Here is a 25,683-nt window from a genome sequence, read left to right as displayed (position 1 = left end):
AAATGAATAGTCAGATAATTTAAACCTGATTATGAAATAAACAGTTGAATTAATATGCAATTTATGCCCAAGCCAGGCATGTGACTATTGGAGTCTTCATCATTCAAAGGTTTTTTTTCTGGAGTCTTCATCATTTAAAGGATCATTAGCACTAAGACCTAAAGATGAAACAGCTGAGTTGAAATTAATCTCACAAAGAGCAAAAAGACCTTATGAATTTTGATTGTGTTCAACAATGTTTGACTATGTTTAAACTGTTTGTTTAACCATAGTGAAGAAATTAAATATGATTTTAGATATTGATGCTGCAAAAGTGCTTAGTTCATCTCTTCAACCATGTCTTGGAAGCATCTCAACAGCTGTTTTATTACAAGAAGTGAAGGAACAATATGTATTGTTCTCTTATCTCCAGCAATATTTATTTTCTCCTCAGTTATTAAAAGCACCAAACTTTGCTGCTCTTTCACCAGAGACTAAAGACAAGCTAGTTTCAAGGTCTGTTCTTTAAAGTTTTTTTCATTGCCATTATTCATTCAGTTTTTCATTCTTTTGGTTTTTATATTTGTTTAAATTAATTTTCAATAAGAAATGAATGTGAATAAACCTATAAATTTAGAACCATTTTTTGTGAATTTTTTTAATTTTTATGCATGAGTACCTCGGGAGAGACCTCCCATCTTAAATATTCTGTTTGCATGTGCAGAGCAAACTCAAGTAATCACAAGTATCAACTGTTTGCATTGGTAAACTATTCTATTGGTGCATTAATAAATTTTTATTAGTGTATCAAACCTGGTAGAAACATCTACAATATGTCATGTTAATCTAAAAGTAAATATTTTTTTTTCATTTTAGTTATTATGAGTTTGACAAGCCTGTGATACGAGAAATTCTTGGCAAGAAAATGAACTCAAAGCTAAGGAAAGATATGGATGAAGTCAGTGAAAAAACACAAGTATCTCTCAAAAGTTGCCAGAGACAGGTATCAATATTCAATCCTTGCGTTTTAGTAATAAAAAAGGTTTTTGACTTGAAATCATTAAATGATTAAAAACTAAAAGAAAGATTAAATAATAAATTTAATTATTCAACTTAATTGAACTATTTTATTTTTGGAATTAGAAAGTTTTTATAAAAATATGTCAAAAATCTTTCATTTAGATAATGATTATAGCCTCTGGTTTTAAATAAAATTCAAAAAACAAATTATTTAATAAATGGATTTATAATTTAACAAAGGTCCTGTTGCTTGGGCTTTAATAAATTGTGAAACAAAAAATCTTTACATATAATTTTGTCTATATTTTATTTTAATATTAGTTACCTTTACATAATTCACAAACACAGTGATGATAAGCTGTCCAGGCTAAACTGTACAGTTTGGGTTCATAAACACAATAATGACAAACTGTCCAGGCTAAACTATGCAATTGGGCCCCAAACAACTTTCAGCCATCCATTGTTTATGATTTTTGTTAAAAGCAAGACAAATAACATACTTCATTATTCTTAAAATACATTGCTTAGAGAAAAAAAAATCAATTCTTCCAGAATTAATACACAAATGTTGAATTCAGAGCAGTAGAACTTAATCTAAATGTGATATTTCCAATGCTTTCAGAACAAAAATATCTGATCAAGTATTTCTAATGCTTTCAGATCAAAAATATCTGATTATTTTATTTTATTTTAATTTAGTTTTCTAATAAAAATTTCTATGTTCTGCAAAATTTTATCGTTGTCCAATGTATTTGAACACTTCCTAGCAAAATTATTTTTCTAGTTTTTATATCTTTTGTTGTACCTTCCATACTTTCACATCTTGATTTATATTTACAAGCATTTTCTCTTTTTTTTTTTAATCGTTTTTTTAACAATTTTGATGCTTTTTCTTTTCTTATTTTTAAGTCAATTTTGTCAACAAATGATATGTCAAATGCAGCTAAATTTAAATCTATGTATGACTTAGCTAACTAGTGTTCAGTTTTTTTGGTATCTGAAAACTGAGCTTGTAGTTCTTTTTCATTTCATGAAATGGTATTCTATAGTACTATAACTGAGTTGATTTTGCAGTGTTAAGTCTTTATGAAAACCAATGCTTTGCTGTTGCCCCAGACACTGAACCTTGACCTATCTGATTGCATATATTCCATGTGGCTTAGGCTGCTGAGTGCCCACACTGAAGCTCATTTAACTGTGTTGTACATGGTCTTTAATATTATCCATTTTAGTTGTTTCATGCTCTATACTATAAATTTATTTTCATAACTTTCTAGGAGTTTTTAGAAAAGTTACTCATGGCTTGTTGGACAACCCAATCTACATATACACATTTTTTTTTTTTTATAAGAAATTTGTTTATAAGAAACTAATTCTAGAAGCTCAAAAATCTTATGAAATATTTAGTACAAAGTCACTTTTCAATAAGGAACTTATTTTATTAAAGGTTTGAGTAGTATTTTCTAATTTTTCACCTGTCACATCAACATAACACTAAATTAAAAAGCATTATTTATAATGAACAACATTTATAAATAACAGTTTAAATGAGTATTTAATTTGCATGTGCAGTAGAAAATACTGAAGCAAGTACTTGCCAGATTTGATAAAATTCGATATCCAAAAAATCATCATATGATTTCAAATGGTAATGATTTGCACTCAGCCAGCAATTCAACATTGATCAAGTACCCATGTCATTCATTGTGGATCTGAAAAAAACCTACAATATAAACATACAAGAAACTGATTGCAAAGATTATAGAACTTGGATAAACCAAACGAGATTAAGTCTATGCAAACAAAAATGTGTTCTTCAAGTTTGTATTTTGAGAGCAAAGTTCAGTTGGTTGTATTTTTTTGTAAAAAAGGAAAAGAAATCAGCCCCAAGTAGAAAGAATCTTCCCACAAAAACATTAATGTGTGGAGAAGTTTTGTAAAAACCAGATGTTTGATTACGGCAGACCAAACAGGTTATAAGCAATGTGCTCTACCATGACCTGCCACAGAGACTGAAAACATGTTACCAGAAGAAGGGCCAGAGCCAGCAGTGTTTGATATAGATATATTGGATCAATTAGATGACCCTAAAGGCAGAGATTTTGATAATTTTCATGGAAGATTCATGGATATTACAAATGATATAGTTATAAGAACATTGTGTTGTATTTTTTAAGACAAATCCGAGGATTATATAATATATAATTACATTGAATGATATTGATGAAATTCAAATAATTTTAGTTGAATAATTGTAAAAGATTGTATCTTACTTATTTACATTCTTATGAAACTTTTAGTACTAGATTGAGCAAATAGAATTAAAGTAAAAAGCTTTCTAACATTTTTGCTCGGCCCATTTTCTTGATTTCATATAAAATAAAAATAATATATATGTATATATATATGTGTGTGTGTGTGTGTATGTGTGTGTGTGTGTGTGTGTGTGTGTGTGTGTGTGTGTGTGTGTGTGTGTGTGTGTGTGTGTGTGTGTGTGTATGTATATGTATATTTATGTATATACAGCCCTCGAAATAAAAAAATGTGAGGTTGGCAATAATTTGTCAACTTTAATCTTGTAGAGGTCAGCAAAAAAATTAGATACGAAGGTTTTACCATAAAGCATAGAAATGAGCCTGGCAATTTTTTGCCAACCTCAAATACTTCTAGGTCGGCATTGCCAACCCTAATTCCAAGGGCTGTATATATATAATTTAGGATTTAGCTGTTTGTAAAATGCCACTGATGATTTCATGCTAAAGTAGTCATTCAGAGGTGTTTAACTCATACAACAAATAAGAGTTTAGGTAAGCAGTATGTATCTACTATTCACTTTTTATGAAAAGATATCTGGATTTAAGTTAGCATTTAAAAAAATAAGTGATTGGAATATATTAGCGCAGTGCCAACTTAAATATTCAGTAGTGAGTAGTGTGTATCTATAAATTTTACTTAGCATTAACAAAAAATTCACTGTATTATGTTATACAGAAATAGCTAATGGATTTTTTAAGAGTTATCATTTATTACTTCATACAGTCTTCTCCGTTTAGCCAGCGCTTTTTCACTCAAGTCCTTTCGCTCTCACCCACACACCCGCAAAAACTTTGACGAGTGCATAAAAAAGCGTTTGCCAAAAAAATAAAAGTGTTTTGTTTTGAATTGCAACATAACTTTTATTTTCATTTGTTTGCTTTTTTTTATCAGTTTTTTTTAAAATTATTTTATCTAGTATTTATTCAAAATAGCAACGAAATTTGTGAGAAAACAACGAAATTTGTGAGAAAACAGATAATGACTTTGATTTAAAGAAGATTCAAAGTGGATGTTCAAATTTCTATTCTTCTTTCTCAAAATATCAACTTATACAACAGTGGGAAAGGATATTAAAATACAGTTCTAAAGAGTTATTTTGACAGCTAGTGGTTCTGAACCAACTATCTTTTCATTACTTTTATTTTAATTTAAATAGTAGAAAAAAATGAATTTTTTAAAATGCGCTGGCTAACTTAAAAATGACCATCCTGTCAGCGCTTTCTCGTGCACTGGCTTTAAATTTCAAACGGAGAAGACTGGTAATATTATTGTATATCAGATATTATTGGGTTTTGCAGTACTGTATAGAATAAAAATAAAAACTTTTAATTACTAAAAAAAGGCTTTCATTTTTAAATAATTTTTGCATGATATAGCATTAGGTTCTTAAAGTTTAATGAAAAGTTATTATTGGTCTGTACTAGTCATTTTTGCATAAGTTGCAAACCTTTATATCATCACAGACCATTATATATTACAAAAATTTTGTTTAGTTTGACAATATCAAGAACATTTTGAAAACTTTCGATGATGTTGAAGGCAATATTAAAGGTGTTCTTACAACACTGTTTCATTTCTCCGACACTCTCGTGAAGTGCGTTTTTGCTTACAATTTGCACTTGTTTAATTAAAATATATTTGCATATGATAATTTAAGTTTATTCTGATTTTAGAAAATATATCCCATTGATATATGTGTTTATATTTCGGTTTGAAACCTCCAAGAAAAGGTTATTTTAATTTAAAATTTAAGAACTATTTATTTCTTAAATAAATTTTGTTTTTCTTATTGTTATTAATACTTTTGGTAATAAAAATAATTAGTAATTATTATTAAATAAAAAGTTACCATTAACATAAATAAATAAATGTAAAAAATTTTTTTCAGGTTACAGTATTTATCATATGATGACATCATTATCTGCACAGAGTATATTATTGAGCAATGGACAACAGATTCTAGTTTGTCTGGAGGTTTTAAATTAGTATTATTTTTATTTTTTTATCTTTTATTTAAGTGAGATATATATTTCACAAAGCAAATGTTATAAATTGGAAGCAATCGTCTTATAAAAAATGCCATTAAAAGTAACATCTTCCATTTTAAAAATATTTAAATCATACCAGTGGAAAAAGTTAAAAACATATGGCTAAAAAGTTGTTTTGTATGTTACAGAAGAGTGATTAAAAATACACTAGCATAAAAACTTTTTAAAACATTTAAAAGAATCGCTTCACAATTAAACAAATGCAACCAAGTGCTGAAAACTTTGTAAAACATAAAAATCATTCTTTATTTTTTAGATGATAAATGCTTTTTCACTTTGATCGACAGTACACTTGCCAATAACAATTGATTCTACTTAGATATTATTAAAGCCCAAGATACTTGTTTTGATAGCTGTTTTGGCCCCAAAAAAATGAGTAAACCATGATTTGAATCATTAATTTCCTAATACATCAAGTTTCTTAACATGGCTGATCATGTTTATTGCTAGAAACTAAGGCTAAATTAGCATTATTTCTAGTGATTTTTGAAACATGTTAAAATAAAAAGAAATTTAGTTTATTCGCACCAAAAAATAAATCAATAAATAAACATGTTTACAAGAAGAAATGTATTGAGCATTGTTTAATTCTATACTGGCTGAGTCATAAAAGATTAAAGATTTTGCATGACCAAGTATAACATAATACTAAAACTGTCACAGCATATTTTGACAGTAAAAAAATTGAATATGTATTTCAATATTTGTCGATAATGTTTCAATTGTAACTAAATTCATATATGTTAATATAAATCATTATCAGCATTGTTTTAAAACTGTTGTTTTTTGGCTTGAGCATTTTTCTATAACTGAAGCATTTTTGCATCATCTTAATGCACTTTCTTCACACACCTTGCTCTTGTCATTGCTTTTTCTGCTCTACCAGCTGTACTATGTTATCTGAAACCCAATTTTTGGCATAAATTAATAACTTATATAAACACAAAATAACTAATGATTTTTATTTCTTAAGATTTCTAATTATGTATTAAATATGTTATAACTAAATTTTATATTATTGAAATATAATATTGATATATAGTTATATTTTATATATTAAAGTTATGAAATATATTTTATATTGTATATATATATCATGAAATATATTTTATATAGTATGTATTATATATGTTTTATATATTATAATTATGAAATATTAATAATATAGTTATATATTATATATTATAAGTTGTTATATATAATAGATAACTATGTATCAGTATTATAACCTTCTACTTTCAGTTTATCCATGTGAAGGTATATGTTTTTGTTTTGTTTTTAATTTGTAATTTTTCTTTTTTTCTATAGCAAAAATTTTTTGTTATTAGTACCATGAGTTCGACATTTACACAAATCATATCTATATGATATGTGACATTCAAAAAATCATATCCAAGCATAATACTGTAAAGTATTCAGTTTGATATTGAATGTTTCTGTGGTTTTATATTCCTTTATTTTAACAAAATCATTGAAAGTAACTCCACATATTGGACAAACCTGATTTGCTTTTGTTCTAGTTAATGTATTTAAGATATTATCATCAATTAAGTTCATAAATAAAGTTAATTTAAGTTTTTTTATTATTAGACAAAAAATTGATGTCTCTGACTTATCTATTCGTTTGTCAATATCATGTTTTTCTTTTAAAATTTGTTCCTTGGAATCCTTTATGCATTCAACCATTATTGGTATAGAAACCCACACAGATTGAGGAGAGTGTTAATTGTTATACCACTATGTTTAAACTCGGTTAAACTTGGAGGATGATAAGATTGTTCCATTAGGTCCTATCATCTTCCAAGTTCAATCAGATTAGTATCACAGTTGTCACCTATAAATTTGAATCAGAATCACTCCCAGCAGTGTTAAATTTTTGTTTATAGGCCTAATAACAGTAACTGCTATTAAAAACCATAGCTAAGTATTATCTCTGCATTATTTTGTTAGTATTAATTGATTGCACTGAGTGAAATTTATTCAATTCTTTTAATTGTAGAATATGTCTGATTGGATGTTCTAATAAATGTTACTTGTGCAACCATATTGGAAATAGAGAAACCATTTGGTCTCTCATCTGATTTACATTACCCAATCTCTTTGTAATCTGGATACAAATTATAATTTTTGATAAGAGTTCCTTGTTTATTCTTTTGATATTGTTGTTTACTTAAATTGGAATCCAAGATTAATTCTAATATTTTAAGTCAGGTGTAACAGTAGTCCATCTAATGCCACCAAAATTAAAAATTTTTTTTGGTGGCATTAGATGGACTACTTTTCAATTAATTACTGTTTAAAAAACAACATTAAATTGCGTTTCTTTTGCTAACATGCAGCTATACCTGTTGCTTGCAACATCAGAGATGTTTTGTGTGAGTTATCTCGACAAATTACTGATGCTTCCAGCTTTTTGCCCGTTTTTATTTTTTTGGTATATGATAAACTTGGTTGTTTATTAGAAGGTCTGGATGGAATTGACTGAATAGAAAAGGTTGATAAAATCCCACAATTAAATAATGTAATTTCTACCCTCAATCATCTGAGTTGTTACTTTTATATAGGTCTGTTTTTTGGTATTTTGTTTATTTTTGTTCAAAAAAACTGTGCAAACAACAAATTTTCTTTTGAATATTATCAGTAGTATTAACTTTTGTTTGAACATTTTTAACTATTTGAATGATGTGATCATATACAATTGAATTTTTCTTATTTTTTATCTTTCTCATCAAGTCACACATAAAATAAATCCTCATGTTTAAATCGATACATCACTGAAAACAAATATATATGTGTATATATATATATATATATATATATATATATATATATATATATATATATATATATATATATATAAATCCTCATGTTTAAATCGATACATCACTGAAAACAAATATATATGTGTGTATATATATATATATATGTGTGTGTGTGTGTGTGTGTGTGTGTGTGTGTGTGTGTGTGTGTGTGTGTGTGTGTGTGTGTGTGTGTGTGTGTGTGTTTGAACAGTAAAACTTTCAAAAGCCTTTGTAAGCATTAACTTGTTTTACAGTTTAGAACATATTTTTTGTGATACTATTAGTAGGATAACTACCATCAAATTGTTAAAATCAATTTTTTAAATTTGGCAGAAGAGCTTCTCCTGACCAGAAACATTTTTTTCACAGAATAAGTTGAATATCATAGTCAAGACATATTTACTTACCATTTCATAACAGGATTAATGATAAGTTTAGCCGTAAGCAACGCATTTTTTAGCTCAAACATATTTTCTCCATCTGTGTGTACTAAATTCGATAACAAAGGTGCTAAAATTAGATAACAAAAAGGTGTTAAAATTAAATAGAAAAAGATGTTAAAATTAGATAGCAAAGGTGTTAAAATTAGATAACAATGAAGGTGCTAAAATTAGTTAACAAAGAAGGTGTTAAAATTAGATAACAAAGAAGATGTTAAAATTAGATAACAAAGAAAATGTTAAGAATTGCTCTGATCATGATCTAGGCGAGCAAACATTAAAATGGAGAAAATATTTTGTTTAGTCATGAAAGTTAAAAATTAAATAGAAAAAGATGTTAAAATTAAATAAAAAAAGGTGTTAAAATTAGATAACAAAGAAGATGTTAAAATTAGATAACAAAAAAGGTGTTAAAATTAGATAACAATAGTATTAAAATTAGATAGCAATGAAGATATTAAGAATCGCTCTGATTATGATTAGATGAGCAAACAATAAAATGAAAATTTTTTTTGTTAAGTCATAAAAGTACGCCTTGTTTATATTTAAAGTTGTTTTTGAAAATTTATATGATTTTTAAAAAATAGATGAATGACTGCAGAAAAAATGTTTGAAGACGGTATAGTCGCGTGGTTGGTGCATGGCTTGTTCAGAAGAACAGAGTCTAGTAGGATAGCGCCCGTTTTCTAAATCAACTAATAATATATAAAACTAATAAGTATAAAAAATAACAATCACTTATATAAGGTGTTGTTATTTTTTTATTTATACATTGCTAAAGTTCATTCTGTTTAAATAAGTAGTCCTTGCAGTTTAAATTAAATTTCTTGGTATTTTTTAGATAAATTATTTGGTGCTGATGATATTTTTAGATAAATTATTTGATGCTGATGATATTTTTAGATAAATTATTTGATGCTGATGATATTGATCGAAGTTTTTTTGAGGATTTAAGAGAGCTAAGGAATTTGGTTTTGGAAAAAGACTTTATGGATCAACATAAAAGGTGGAAGGTCTTTTGTTTTTTATTCAATATTATATAATAATCTATTAGTATATGCTCATAGTTCTTGAAATAGCCTATTATTTGAAATACAAAAAGTGATAATTTAGTATGCAGCTAAATTTAGCATTTCAATAGTCTATATCAGTAGGCATAAGGTGTACTCATCTCAGATGAGTAAACTTTAAATTTATTCTAAAACATCCCAGGTCTGATCCATATATTTGGATCTTTGCATTTTTAAAATTTAAAATTCATTATTTTATTGTTGTTTATAAGTGTGTAGGAGTGTTGACAATCAAAGTATACATAAAAGTTTAAAATTCAATTATAAAAGTACAAATTATTCTCACCATTGCCAAAAGTAAAAAAATTGTCTGAAGCTTTTTTTTCTAAAAGATGCAAAATATCCTTTATTTTAGCCCAATTTGTATTAAATTTATTTTATTGTGTTATTCCAAAGGCTCATGTAGCAGTAGAATTAAAAGAGAAAAAAAAAGTTGACAAGTTTTCATTAAAATTTAATCTATACAATTCAATTGAAATGTTGTTACATGAATGCTAGTTTGCTCGCAAACGAAGACATTTATATTCTTTGGTATATAACTTTGGTATTTAACTTCTTGGAATTGCATATAATTTCAGAAAATGCTGTTGAGCTAGTAAGTGAATGGAAATTTAAACTACAATATTGTGTGAATAGACTTTTCAAACTATTATTAGAATTGGTTCCTTGCATATAATTTTAGCAAGGGAAAATGTAGTTCTTTTGTCTGAATTTACACCTTTTGAATTTTATGTATTTTGAATTTTTATGATAATGGATTAATCATTTAATTAAAACAGTTAAATCCATTTCAAACGGAGTAAAGTTCCTTTTTTTATAAGGCCTGATTCTTTCATCTATTTCTAAAAAAGCCAAATTTAAATTATAAAAAAACAAGAGCACTGACATGTTTCCAATAATTCCTGTTGCACTTGTCTTTCAAAAAAAAATCTAGTGATAGTGAAAACAAAAAAGCTCTTTTAGTTTAAACAATTAGTTTTTGGGACCAGGGGGGAGGGTTCTTAAAAGTTTTAATGGGTTAGAAAAAAATAAAAATTTTAAAATTATTGAATAAACAAATAACTTTTAAAATTTCTTAACTTTATTTGTTGCAAATTGTTTGTTTTGTTATATATAGCTATCTGTTTGTTGTTATGTAGCTATCTGTTTGTTGTCATGTAGCTATCTGTTTGTTGTCATGTAGCTATCTATTATATTTAGCTATCTGTTTGTTTTCATGTAGCTATCTATTTATTTTCATATAGCTATCTGTTTGTTTTCATGTAGCTATCTTTTTTTTTTTTTTTTTTTTTTTGTTATTCACCTCCTCAAGGCCGAGAAGGCCACTACAGATGAGGAGGCTACTTAATAGTGGTTATAACCCTCTCTCAACTCTATAACTCCGAAACACAAACCTTGACAAACAAGGCTGCTGCGCAGAGAAATAAGTTGAGTGCAGTACTACCAGGGACGTGGTGGGGATCAAACTCGGAACCTCTCGCTTATAAAGCGAGCGCTTTACCACAACAACACTACCACATTTGCACAACTTGTAATATGTAGCTATCTATTTCATGACTTGTTTTGCTGTATGTAGCTATCTGTTTGCATTTATGTAGCTATCTGTTTGCACGACTTGAGAGGAAACTCACTTTTTCACATTTTGCAAAAGGAATTGATGCTGTTTTTCGCGTAATTTTATTTATAATCTTGACAGTTTTTTTTAACATAGTTTCTTATAGGTAATTTTTATATTTTATAGTTTTTATTAGCTTTTTTTATAATTTAAATTAAAAACTTCTTATAGGTTATAATTTTAATTTTTTCTTTTTAGTTGGTCTATCGTAATTTGTTTACATTGGGGGCAAATCTTTTTCAGACCAAAGACTTTAGAAATTTCTTCAATGATTTTGTTGAAAAGGTTTGTATGCATTGTATGATAGCACATTTTTATTTAAAAAGTTAAAAATATATTTATATTTTATATATATATATATATTTTTTAAAATATAAATATATGTGTATATATATATATATATATATATATATATATATATATATATATATATATATATATTTTCTTTAGTTAGATGACTCATTTTTCTCCTTGTGATAATAGATTTTTGTTAATTGTATAATGTATCATTTAAATGTTATTAAATTCTATCCCGCTGCAACAAAATATGAAATAAAAAATTTTTTAACAACAACAGATGATTACACTACCAGACATTTTTTCACTTTTCACTTTATACAAGAGGTTTGGAACGAAAATAATGTTCTTTGGATGGCTCTGAAGACCAAATGCATAGCCAAATTTGTCAGGGTCTAACCATTTTTTGGTTAACTAGACGTACCGGTTTTCCCATTTTTGTAATAAAACTAAGCGATGTTGTTAGGGTATATGAGTGTATAATTGACAAAAAGACAAACTAAACAGGATTGTAAGTCAGCCAGCAGAAGTCAGCCATCATTCTCTCACTTGTGTGCCCCTGGTAGCGATGCTCAATAGTTCAAATTGTTTAGTGGAAACGTTCTCCATGCTCGTCTGTAATGTTTCTCTCTAAATGCTTGGGGAAAAAGTCCAAATGGCTATGCAAAAAGTGAATCTTTGGGGACATGTGCACATTCATTTCTTTGAAGGCTGATAACAGTTCTGAGATGATGTCTTTATAGCCATCCGACTGGTGCTTGCCTGAATAAATGAGTGCAAAGAAGAAATTCCTTGATAGAATACAAGTATTATGTACTTAATTCCTAAAACTTTCAGATACTTACCCAGAAAGTTCTCGACACAGTCTTTCAAAGCCTTCCATGCTCTGAGCTCAATTGGGGACAAGGAATCAGTTGGCTTTTCAAAAGTTTTCGAGTGTCTGGTCCAATGAATACTCCTTCCTTAACTTTTGCAAGTGACAGTTTCGGAAAGGTCTCCTTTATGATTTTCATCGGTTCGCCGTCAGAGTGTAATGCCATAATAAAGTTCTTAAACAGGCCAAGCTTTATATGGAATGGAGGTATAATAACTTTGTCAGACTGAACAAGTGGCTCATATCGAATATTGCAACCCTCGGAATTAGGGTCGGCATTCGGCAATGCCGACCTAACTGCCGTCCTGAAAGTATTCGAGGTTGGCAAAAAATTGCCGACCTCATTTCTATGTTTTATGGTCAGACCTTTGTATCAAATAATTTTTGCCGAACTCTAAAAGAGTTCGGCAAAAATTATTTGTTGTTCATTGTTACATAAATTGTTGTACATAAATACATAAATACATAAAATTATTTATGTATTTATGTATTTATGTATGTATGTATATATATATATATATATATATATATATATATATATATATATATATATATATATATATATATATATATATATATATATATATATCAGCCCTCGGAATTATGGTCGGCATTCAGCAATGCTGATCTAACTGCCGACCTAGAAGTGTTTGAGGTCGGCAAATAATTGCCGACCTCATTTTTCCTAATTCCGAGGGTTGAATATTGTGAACACCAAGGATCGCATTGCCTCGTGCTGGCAACTCATTCTTGATGTAATGCTCATGTTTAGCGCGGCTATTTTTGCTGTAATTGAGTAAGCAATCGGGATGGCTGGATATGGGCTCTCATGCAAAAGGACCGCCTTTATTCTTCTTGTGCTGCCATCGATGAACAACCACCAGTCATTCTCCACTTGTGTATAGATACCCATCTTCATCAACAAACCAGGAATATCATAACAAAATACAAAGTCATTGTCTTCACTTCTCTTAAAAAATGGCACGTAAGCTGTATCTTTTGTCTTATAAACAGACATTCTCGTTTCCTTAGCAAGGACACCGAATTCTCTTTTTTTTTTTTTTTTTTTTTTTAAACATCTTCGCTTCCAACAAGGCTGCAAGCAGCCACTAATTAAAGTTGGAAGTTACTGTAAGAGAAAAGACGAAGATTGTAGAGCAAGATAACGATTGACGGACGATTTAAAAGATTGCAAATTATATGAATCAGGAAAGCAAGATGAAGGAAGCGAATTCCAAAGAACTGATGTTCCAGGAAAAAAACTAGACGAATAAGCGTTTTTGGAGCACTTAGGAACAGTCACAGAAAAAGGATGACACTTAATTGAATGATGAGTAACACGAGAATGAATTTTAGTAGATGGCACAAGAGACGCTAGCTCTTTAGAGCAGTGCCCATTATAGTATTTGTAGAAAAGAGAAAGAGAAGCAACATTACGACGATGTGATAATGGTTGGAGGTTGGCTGCAAGAGCAGGTCCAACTATGTTTACAATGCGTTTTTGCACCTTGTCTAAAAGAGAAAGGGCATCATTAGAAGATCTGCCCCAGATATGGCAACAGTATTCCATACAAGGCCGGATTTGGGATTTATAGAGATAGAGAATAGAATCCAGAGTAAGAAAGTGGCGAGCTCGATAAAGAGATGCAACCTTAGCAGATGCTAATTTTGCAACCGATTTGATATATGGTTTCCAAGAAAGATTCGAAGTAAGAGTTAATCCAAGAAGATGAAGAGTAGGTGACTCATCGAGTACATCACCGTTCATAAATATAGGAAGATCTAAATTATTGCGATAATGATTGGCTGAAAAAAATTGAGTTTTATCTGAATTAAAGTTCACCAGCCACTGTGAGCCCCATGCTGTAGCAGAAGTGAGATCCTTTTCAAGCTCAAATGCCCCCTCCAAGCAATCAGAAGGTGTTGGTTTCTTATCACGACAAGAATAAATGGTAGTATCATCAGCAAACAATGCCACCTTAGATGTGAGAATATCTGGAAGATCGTTAATGTAAATTAAAAAAAGTATAGGGCCAAGGATAGAACCTTGAGGAACCCCTGAAGTTACAGAATAAGAAGAAGAGTGTTGTCCATCGAGGACAACTTTTATGCTACGATTGGAAAGGAAAGATTCAATGATCTTAAAGATGTTGCCGGATACACCATAAGAAGAAAGCTTATGGAGAAGACCAGCATGCCAAACTTTATCAAACGCTTTTGAAATGTCAAGAGCGATGGCCTTAACCTCTCCACCTTCATCTAATGCATGATAAAACCTGTCAGTTATTACTGTTAGCAAATCAGCTGTAGAACGAGAAGATCGAAATCCATATTGATGGTCAGAAAGTCAAATAAATGTATTTGTCCTATACATTCATTAGAGTAAAAGCATCATAGAAATTATACCCATTGACTTCTCTTAGTATAAACTATATGAAAAAAGGAGAAATAAAAATTTCCATTTTACAAAAAAACGGTTCGACTTCAAAACTATACTTTTTCTTTCATCATTCATTAAGTACTAAATGTTTTCGTTACAGTTTCTCTTGTATAAAAGTTCATGTCTGGTAGTGTTTGTAAATTGTAAAGGTTATGAATATTGTTAAATGGTTTGCTTTTTAAATTTTTACAAATAATAAAAAAGATTGCCATTGCTAAAAACAATAATAAAAAAATTTGACAAAATTGTAAATATCTTTAATCAGAAATTTACTTTCAATTGACATAAAATTTTATTTGATATAAAGTAAACATTTTTATATATAATATATAATTAGTTGTAAACAAAAGCAAAACATTTTTATATATAATCTATTAATAGTTGTAAACAAAAGCAAATTATTTTGTATATAATATATTTATTTATATATTAAATATTTATTATTAAGTATATTATATATTACATAATTATATAAAACATTTTTATATATTAATAGTTAATATTAAATTGTTTAGTATTTTTAAAATTGAATTTTTTTACCCTTTTAAAGGGTAAAAAAATTCAATTTTAAACCCAGGGTTTCTGAGTACCCTAATATATTTCGGGGTTGATTGGTTTACCCTCACCTCTTTTGCCAGAATAAAATCTGTTTCAAAACAAATGCAAAATATGCTAAACCAGTCATTTTGGGCAAAGATTAATTTAAAAAAGCTATAATATAGTATGGTACCCAGTTTTTATCTATATTTATCTCCATTAAACTATTTTTAACTTATTTATTTTGGCGCAAATTTTTGTAACATAATTTGTTATATTGTTAGATTATAAAAATATATAACTTGTAATACTTTGTACTTAATACATAATTTTAATAATAATACTTTTATGAAGAAGTGGTTTATAGATATATACTGGTTAATTTACCAAAGGTGGTTCAGTAAAATGCTTTGATTGAAATAAAAGTTTGTGATCACTGATAAAATCACTAATTTGTCAGTGTATTATTTTCATTGTGACGCTTTGCTTTTAATTTTTGTATACTTTTTTTGCAGTATCATAAATTGTTTTTAAGACCAAAAAGAAGTTATTAATTTTAAAATGTTTTTAAATTTATCTTAAAGTTTATAAATTGAATTAAAATAAAAGTTTATGACTTAAGAAAAAAAACCGATGCAAAGTTATATACAGCTTCTTTTAGCAACACAAAAGAATGTAAAGAAATTTCTCTTACAATTGTTCTGATTTTATGGTTTATATTTTAAAATTTCAATTTTTTTCATTGTCAGGTGACTGATCCAGTCAAGCAAGCAAATTGGACCCTAAAAGAATTAGATGTATTCTTGACTGAACTTTTGCATTCGTGGGGAGATATTAAAGACCAGTAGGTTTTTTCACTATTTATGTTTTTTTAGAAAAATGTTTTCCGTGTTTTTGTTGCTTTCTTTTTGTTGTTGTTTACTTTTTGTCTGTTGTTTGTTATTTTCAATGTTTTTTGAATTTAATTTATTGAAAATACTTATAAACAATTTTTTTTTTACAGAATTTGTTTTAATTAGCATTTATTTCAAACTAATTTATCTATGTTCAATGTTAAAAAACTATTCTTTCATTTTCAAATTTAAAAAGAAGTTAATTCCTACCACACTTCACAAATGTACTCCTATGAAAAAAAAAGTTATTGGCTTGAAGAGATTTTACAAATCTCTTCAAGCTAATAAGCTAATGTACTCCTACCACACTTCATAAATGTACTCCTATCACATTTCCCAAATGTACTCCTGCTACACTTCACAAATTTAACTCTATCACACTTCACAAATGTACTCCTACCACACTTCAAAAATGTTCTCCTACCACACCTCACAAATGTCTTTAAGCTAATAAGTTAATGTATTTCAACCACATTTCACAAATGTACTCCTACCACACCTCACAAATGTCTTTAACCTAATAAGTTAATGTACTCCTACCACACCTCACAAATGTCTTCAAGCTAATAAGTTAATGTACTCCTCCCACACTTCAGAAATGTTCTCCTACCACACCTCACAAATGTCTTCAAGCTAATAAGTTAATGTACTCCTACCACACTTCAGAAATTTTCTCCAAATTATAAAGAAAAAGAGTCACTAAAACTAAATAGCTAAAAATTCAACAGCATTTTTTAATAATGTTTTTTGAGTGTCTCAATATTTATTAATTATTAGTAATGGTAATTTTTTCTTATTGTATTAAATGGTTGAAGATAAGTAAATTTGAATAAAGTTTTAATTAACCCTCCATCGGGCGCAATTGAACTAACAGACACATGCTTCATTTATTTGTTATTTTCTCCACACCGGAGCGCTTTTAAATCTAGATCTTGTGATTCCTTGTCCCCAAGATCTAGTAATTTCCTGTCTTTATAAGACTTACAAAACCCTCTCACTTAGTTACTTTACAGATAATGTAAAAAGTATTAATCAACCTGTGTGTTCTGATAGGCTCATTGTGCCTGATTAAGTCATTTTATTTAGGTAGGTATTTTTTAATATTTATTTTCAGATTTGTTTATTTCACACATTTTAAACTAGTAATATTAAACTAACTGTACATATTTTATAAAAATAAGTAGAAAATCTTCAAATGGCCTAACATCCACATTGTGTCTAATTATGGCATAATTTATTTATTAAAGAAAAATTGAATGGCGTTTTAATTTGATGAACTAAGGAAGTTACTTGAGGAAGAAGTTGAAGAAGAACCTGCACAAATTGACAATTTTGCAGAAGAAAGTGATATTGACTCTGAAGATGAAGTTGAACAATGCGTTCTTAATTTAGAAACTGAGCAATCTGAAAACGAAGCAGAAGAAGATGACAAAAAGAAGGAAACTCTTTTATGGGCAAAGATAAAAAAATGGAGTGGCTAACTAAACCACTAAAAAAAAGTCGACGTCAAAGTCACACAACCTTTGCATTCATCTTCCAGGAGTCATTGGAAATGCAAAAAATGCCAAAACTCCATATGAATGTTGGAATAATATTTTTACTGACAATATAATTGAATTGATTGTCACATACACAAATATTTATATTGACTCCATAAAAGGTTTGTTCGGCAGAGAGATATCAAATCCACTGACATAATTGAGGTAAAAGCATTCATCTGACTATTGTATTTAGCAGGAGTATATAGAGCAAATCGAATGAGTTTGGAAGATCTTTGGGGAAAACGAAAGTGATGGCATTGATGAGTCTCAAATGGTTTAAGACACTTATTTGTTGTCTTCATTTTGATGACCGAAGAACTCAAAACCAAAGAAAAGAAAATGACCGTCTTGCCCCAGTTCGAATAATTTTTGAAACATTTGTCAATAATTGTCAGAAAAGTTTTAGTCCAGGGGAAAATCTTTCTATTAATGAAATGCTTCTGGGATTTCAAGGTAGATGTTAGTTTTAGCAACAAACCAAATGATGTGGTGATAAGAATGACTGAACCTTTATTTGGATCTGGTTGGAATATAACAGCGGATAACTGGTTTACTAGCTTCAATCTCATAGATAAATTAAAAACTAAGAAGTTTTCATATGTCGGCACTGTCAGAAAAAACAAAAACAGCTACCAATCGCATTTATAAATGTCAAAGGTAGAAAAGCAAACACAAGCATGTTTAGTTTTAATAATAATAAAGTTTTGGTCTCCTACATCCCGCGCGAAAAAATGTCATTCTAGTTTCAAGTTTGCACGATGATGATGCCATTGATCCACAATCTGGAGAGTAAATGAAACTGGAAATAATCACTTTTTACAATCAAACTAAGTTTGGAGTTGATGTAACAGATCAAATGTGCGCTTCTTATAATGTGAGCCAAAACACCAGACAGTGGCCTATGGTAATTTTCTATACAATACTAAATATTGCTGGCATCAATTCACAAGTAATTTACATTGGGAATAACCTCGAAAAAAAAAAAAGAAGACTATTCCTAAAAGAGTTGTCACATGTATTGGTATTTGAACACCTACAGAGAAGAAGCATGAATATCGTTGGAATACCTTTTAGTCTACGTATTAGGATGCAAAAGTTCCATCCAAGAATTGATCAAGAAAAATCACAATCTCCTACAACTTAAAAAAGACGTAGATGTGTCACGTACACTTTAGAAACAGGTGTAAGAAGGTTATCTCAATATGAATGTCGAAAATGCCATTAATCACTTTGCATGAGTCATCAGGTTTTAGCCTGTCAACCATGCTTTTCTTTATGCGAATGCATCAATTTAAGTGAACATGAAATATCCAATTCAGGATAAATATGATTTAAGTTAGTGATCGACCGAAACCGAAATTTGAGCCGAAACCGAAAGTACCGAAATTTCGGTTCAGTGAGGCCGTGGCCGAGACCGAAACTGAAATTTCGGCCGAAACCGAAATTTCGGCCGAAATTTGAAAATGAATGTTTAAAATCCTTGAACCTTTTATGATCACAGATTTAAAGCAAAAAAAAACTATTTTACATATATCTAGCCAATCACCATGTAACATAGTTTGATAAAAACTCTGATATGTCAGGACATTTCAACAATTAAAGGTAATAATTGAAGTATTTTCTCTGCGAAATACATATTTTTTCATGTTTTCTGGCAAAAGTCTGTTTCTTTCATTTGAAAGAATTTCTCTAGCAGTTAAAATCAACCTTTTAACTTCGGCAGATGTTGGTGGAGGTCTAAGGAATCTCTTTGCTACTTTTGCCAAACCTAACTTTGCTTTTAATGTTGTTTTCTAATATAAATCTATGAAACTTTTTTTTTTTTGTTATTTAGGTGCCCCAAGAAGACCTATAGGTCTTGTCACAGAGCACCGCAGAAGTGCATTTAACCAGGAAGTTCACGCCTCCTTCATTACCGTGACACAAAAATATATCCGAAGCTCGTTTTGAGCCTGGATCTCCTGCTTAAAAGGCAAGCGCTCTAACCACTGCGCCACGGTCGCACAAGAAACTTCAGACCTTCTTTGAAGTTTGAATCAATTTTTGAGATTTAGATTGTGCGATCCACGAGATATTTTCAAATTGCAAGTTCCGTATTTGAAATCACTAACTGTCACGGTAAAATGATTCCATAAACCAGTTTTTTATCGATTATTTTCCATTGTAAAATTTAGCACTGAGAAACTTTTGATTAAACTATTGGTTTGGGTTGCTTTACTTAAATGTTAATTCGTTTTAAGAATGATTTGAGAATAGTAACTTAAAACTATTATGTAACGTGATTTCAATTAAAATTTTTACAATTGTTATAATTAAAAATTGATTTACTAACAAACGATTACAATTAGGAAACTGTCATGATCCCACTCTATATTAAAACTTAAAAAAAATCTTTTAAAAGTTTCGGTTCATTTCGGTTGCGGTTTGAACCGAAATTTCGGCCGAAACAGGAAAAATAAAAAAATTGTTGAAACAGAAATTTCGGTTTCGGTTTCGGCCGAAGCCGAAAGTTTCCGTTCACTAATTTAAGTACATTAATGTGACTTACAAATTGAATATTTTGAAAAGTCTTGATGTTTAGTATTATTTATGTATATGGTTATTTTGAAACTTTTTTTTGTTTTATTACTTAAATTGTAATATTACTCAGTATTTTATCATAAGACTGACTTTTTTCATAAAAAATTTAATATCATTTTTATAAACATCTTTATAAGGGTCAGTGATTACTTTAGTATAGTTTATGTTAATATGAGTTGTTAGAAACAGCAACTTTTAATTCTGTGTCTAATACGCACATTGCGCCCGATTTCACATGTTACAATATTCGCCCGATGGAGGGTTAAAAACTTATTTCATTAAAAATAAAACTGTTACAAGAATTTGCCATGTTTGCCAAGTTAAAAAATTTAGTAATTTATAGAAAGTTTTTTTAGATTTTAATAAAATGTCTATTCAACATTATTAGTTTGAACTGAAAAATGATTCAAACAAAAAAACACCATCAGCTAAAAATTAAAAAATGAATATTAGAATTGACTTTGCAGTAGTTTTAATGAACTTTTATTAGAGGTCAACTTAAAGATATGTGGTGCTCTTTTTAAGAACCATTAAAACATTATAATAAAATTTTTATTAGTTTTTACCAACTCCAAAGAAATACTTTTTTTGAGAATTAAAAACTTGAAATTAATCTTATATTTATTTTGTTCATACAGAGAGGATAAAGTGAGTAAAAAAAAAACAAATAAACTCAAAAAGTACATAAATGGGACTATAATAGTTTACAGTTATGTTTATGCTCGTTTATATTTAGGGCAAAAATCCTGGACATACTTAGTCCTAAGATTTCAGGATTGAATTGAATATAAAAGCACAATCATAGGAGCTAAGCAATGTCAAGAACTACAATAACAGTATTTTTCAGCATTGTTGTGTTTTTTAATGCATGTTTTTGCAACATGCATTAAAAAAATTTGATGTATATTACCATATAAAGCTAAGGAGACACTTATTTTAATATTATTATTTTTAACTCTGTCAATAAGCATGAAACACAAACCTTGATGATTGCTGTGCGTACAGCTAAAATTTGCTATCAAAAAATTAAGAATTACTTCTAATAATTTATTTTAAAATCTTCTAAATAATCTAATCTTCTAAAAATAATGCACAAATCTTTCTGTGTTTTCTTGTTAGGTACTGTCCATAAAGTTCATACGCTCAATTATAAAAGTACAAAGACACTAATTTTTAAAAATTTCATAAAATGTTTGGTACTCAAAAATGTGTATAGAAATATGTGTGTGGAGGTGGATGGGGGGGGGGTCAAAATTCAGGCTTCATACTTTATGGTCCACCCCTTAGCAAATAGCTGGTTAAAGTTAGATAGGTTGATAGATAGTGTTGGAAATGTTTTTGTTAAAAGGTTTTTGACTTAAGCTTTGTTAACATTTAAAATTTAAATCTTTTACTAGTTTATTATTGTTTTATTTTTTAAAACAATTTTTTTTAAATTAACTTAAATCAAGCTGCATGATAATAATGTGTAACAAATAGATAATAAAGGATAATAAATTTTATAAAAAAGACTTACATTTTTTAATATATTATCAGTAACAAAAACTAGATATTTTAGTAATTGACAAAATGATTAAAAATTAATTTAAATTAACTAACTAAAAATTATTTTGAATTTTTGTGTTCTATCACACCTAAACATCTTTTTTTATAAGAAAAAATTTTTTTTTTAAGTTGCTATAACCCAAAAGTTTTTTTGAGTGGCCTTTTTTTTTGGTGACTAGATAAAAGCTAAAGTAAATGTGTTTAAACTGCATCAAGTTTCGTATGTGTGTCCAGTTTTAAAACTTTGTCTTTTGAACATGCATAAAATGTTAAAAATATAAAGAAAGAAGGTTGTGAAGGAAGTAGAAAAGTAAAAATTGAAAAGTCACAGGACAGTTATTTAAAGATAACTTTTAAACAATTTGAAAACGTGGCTGGTGGAGCATATTTACCTAATTGTAATGCATATTGCCATACCCTAACAAACTCAAAAATGATTTAGAAATGTATGCAGTATTTCATCAAAGAAGGATGAAGAAGGTTTAAAAAGTTGATCTTTACCCAACTATCAGAGATCAATTAATCTTAACTTACTGTGTTCGTATTTGAATATAATTAGGTTTCCCTGGTAAAAGTGTTATTAAAAGACTGACTGTCTCCAAGATGGCTTATATTATACAAAAAAATTGTCAGCTTTATAAGTCAAGATATTGTTGAAAATTCATTAAATATTTATGTTTTTCGAGTTATTAACTTGTCAATTTACAAGATTGAATCTTACCTAATTTTTTCCCACAATTAGGAAACTCTCAGCTGAAAGAGGATCATAGTCATTGAGCAAATCTCTTTGAAACAAACACTGGCTATAATGATTCAATTTAGAATGCTGATTTTCATTTTTGTTGTTGTAAAAGTTACTATGGTAAACACTATGTTTGCCACTTGCCACTTAGTCTTCCAGTCAATTTGGGTCTTTAATTAACAAACACTTAGTCTCTTATCTCGAATCTAATAACTTACTTTCTGATCATCAATATGGATTTTGATCTTCTCATTCTACTGCTGATTTGTTAACAGTAATAAATAATAGGTTTTATCATGCATTAGATAGATGTGGGGAGGTTAAGGCTATTGCTATCGACATTTCTAAAGCCTTTAATAAATTTTGCTGGTCTTTTCCATAAGCTCTCTTCTTACAGTGTATCAGGTAACATCTTTAGGATTATTGAATCCTTCCTTACCAATCGTAGTATAAAAGTTGTCCTTGATGGACAGAACTCTTCTTCATTTCCTTTAGGGATGTACCGGAATGGAAATTTTGAATTCCAGCCAGAACCAGATTTCCCGGAACTGTCAATAAAATTCCTACCAGAATTTCGGCCAGAACGATAATTATAGTTATGCAATTTTTTACCTTCAAAAGTGAAAACCTGCACCTCAGCATTGTAGCTACATAATATATATTTATAGCCTATAATATATATATAACCTATAAATTACATATATATATATATATATATATATATATATATATATATATATATATATATATATATATATATATATATATATATATATATATATATATATATATATATATATATATATATATATATAACCTATTTCATTAATTTGGTTCTTGTTTCCTTTAAGTTTAATAATGTTGTTTTTATTTGTTTCTTATAATTTTATTTATTGAAAGTTTTACCCTGTATAATATCTGTATTTAAAATTATTTCTTTGTATTCTATTTTTCCATTAGGTTCAAAATTGAAATATTTACTGTATTGATATTAAGTAACACATAAAGAGGAAGGTAGCATGTTTGATGAAAAAAAATGTAGTTTGTTGCCCAAAACTGAATAGCAACTCAATATTTGCACCACAATATTCTTAAACTTCTAGAAATCCTTACATAATTGATTACATAGTTGCAAATAAAATTTCATGTTTGTCACGTGTTTGTTAAGAATTTTGTATTTTTTAACAATTACGTGTTTGTTAAGAATTATGTGTTTTTTACCTAGGTTTACCAATAGTTCTTCATTGCCTGTTGGACAATGATTTTTTGATTTGATTTACACAGTCTTTTGCACATGTTATAAAAAAAGGGTAAAAAATTAATTCCGGCATTCCGGCCTAAAATAATGTAATTTCAGCTGGAACCAGAATAAGCTAAAAGTCTCACAATTTAACCGGAATTCCAGCCGAAACATAATTCTGGTACATCCCTGATTTCCTGTAACTTCAGGGGTTCCTTAAGGTTCTATCCTTGTCCATACTTTTTTTAATTTACATTAACGATCTCCCAGAAATTTTCACATCTAAGGTGGCATTGTTTGCTGATGATACTACCATTTACTCTTGCCTTGATTAGCATCCAACACTCTGATTGCTTAGAGAGGGCATTTGAGCTTTAAAAGAATCTCACTTCTGCTATAGCATGGGGCTCTCAGTAGCTGGTGAACTTTAACTCAGGCAAACTCTTTTTCAGCTAATTGTTATCGCAACAATCTAGATCATCCTATATTTATGAATAGTAATGTACTTGATGAGTCATTTACCCTTCATCTTCTAGGATTAACTCTTCCATTCTTCCTTGGAAACCATATATCAAATTCATTGAAAAATTAGCAACTGCTACTGGTAACATGTAACCCAGTACAATCTGCTTCATGTCCTGCTGCCTTGTAGGATATGCCTTTTTAAGCAAAGGCTAGGAGATGCCAACTCCAACTTACAACATCCCCTGCCTTGGGGCTCTTGGTTGAGTAAAGGCTAGAGATGGTGTCTCGATAAAAAAACTCATCTTAGGCAGATGTTAAATGCATACGGCTACTGTCTTGTAGAAGGCCTCCTAGGCAAAGACTTGAGGGGTAAACAGATTCTATCTGTTGACCAGCCTCGCACCCCTTCTTCATCCATTAGGCTGGCACAGATGTATTTTTAATACATTGTTTCCAGTTTAGGATGTTGAATGCTGGATCTTCTTGTCTCAATGCATGGGTTTTGCTTGTGTCTCTGTTTTTATGACTAGGCAACTCATTCTATTATCTACTATTGAGGGTACAACTCAAAAAATCAGTTTTATGGTTCTGAAGCTGACTAGTAGTCAGGTTTTCCGAACTCTGTGGCAGCTCTCAGTGAGGCTGATTCCATCAACAGCTGAAAAATATCAAAGTATTAACAGTGCTATGTTATGCATGGATTGTGTCTCTGTTTGTACTTTTGGTGTGCATTGCGGAGGCCACATTTGGAGCCTTTTGTTATGGCTTAGGGTTTATTAATAGTAATGAGGCAATTGCTTGGGCTATTAGACAGTGTTCTGAGTACTATCTATGCTTTGAGTCAAGTTCTTCAGCAAATTTAAAAATCAATAAAGTACCAAAAACTATAAAATACAAAAAACCATCATCATCATCACCAAGTTCTCTAAACCTATCATTCACTAATGTTCGTGGTCTTCGAAGTAACTTTTCTTGTATTGAGTCTTATCTCCTGCAAAGTTCACCAGACCTACTTGCTCTTTGTGAAACTAATTTAAGTTCAGCTGTCTCATCTTGCAATCTTAGTGTTGATGGTTATCTTCCTTTAATTCCTTAAGACTCCAATAGTCACATGCTTGGCCTGGACATTTACATTCGTAAGAATTCACCCATTTGTCGTGAAACTAGGTTTGAATCACCAGACTATTCTTTCATGTGCTTTCGTTTAGCACCATTTCACTCTATTGCCTTTCTCTTTGTT

General features: G+C 29.2%; 1 protein-coding gene across 3 annotated transcripts in view; it reads left to right on the top strand.

The window, feature by feature from the left end:
• Positions 1 to 25,683, top strand: part of LOC100201284 (acidic fibroblast growth factor intracellular-binding protein) — a 41,644-nt gene that overhangs the window by 3,835 nt on the left and 12,126 nt on the right. For all 3 annotated transcript variants that reach the window (XM_065805493.1, XM_065805491.1, XM_065805490.1), the window contains 9 exons: positions 297 to 495; positions 856 to 982; positions 4,809 to 4,909; positions 4,989 to 5,045; positions 5,204 to 5,289; positions 9,508 to 9,610; positions 11,273 to 11,345; positions 11,488 to 11,574; positions 16,187 to 16,281. In XM_065805493.1, the coding sequence (XP_065661565.1) occupies positions 297 to 495; positions 856 to 982; positions 4,809 to 4,909; positions 4,989 to 5,045; positions 5,204 to 5,289; positions 9,508 to 9,610; positions 11,273 to 11,345; positions 11,488 to 11,574; positions 16,187 to 16,281 (928 nt within the window). The remainder of the gene's footprint in view (positions 1 to 296; positions 496 to 855; positions 983 to 4,808; positions 4,910 to 4,988; positions 5,046 to 5,203; positions 5,290 to 9,507; positions 9,611 to 11,272; positions 11,346 to 11,487; positions 11,575 to 16,186; positions 16,282 to 25,683) is intronic.

Source organism: Hydra vulgaris, chromosome 09, assembly GCF_038396675.1.
Source record: "Hydra vulgaris chromosome 09, alternate assembly HydraT2T_AEP".
In the NCBI taxonomy this organism is placed as follows: Eukaryota; Metazoa; Cnidaria; class Hydrozoa; order Anthoathecata; family Hydridae; genus Hydra; species Hydra vulgaris.
The sequence above is the reverse complement of the archived record's forward strand: the minus strand, read 5'-3'. Positions and strand labels throughout refer to the sequence as shown.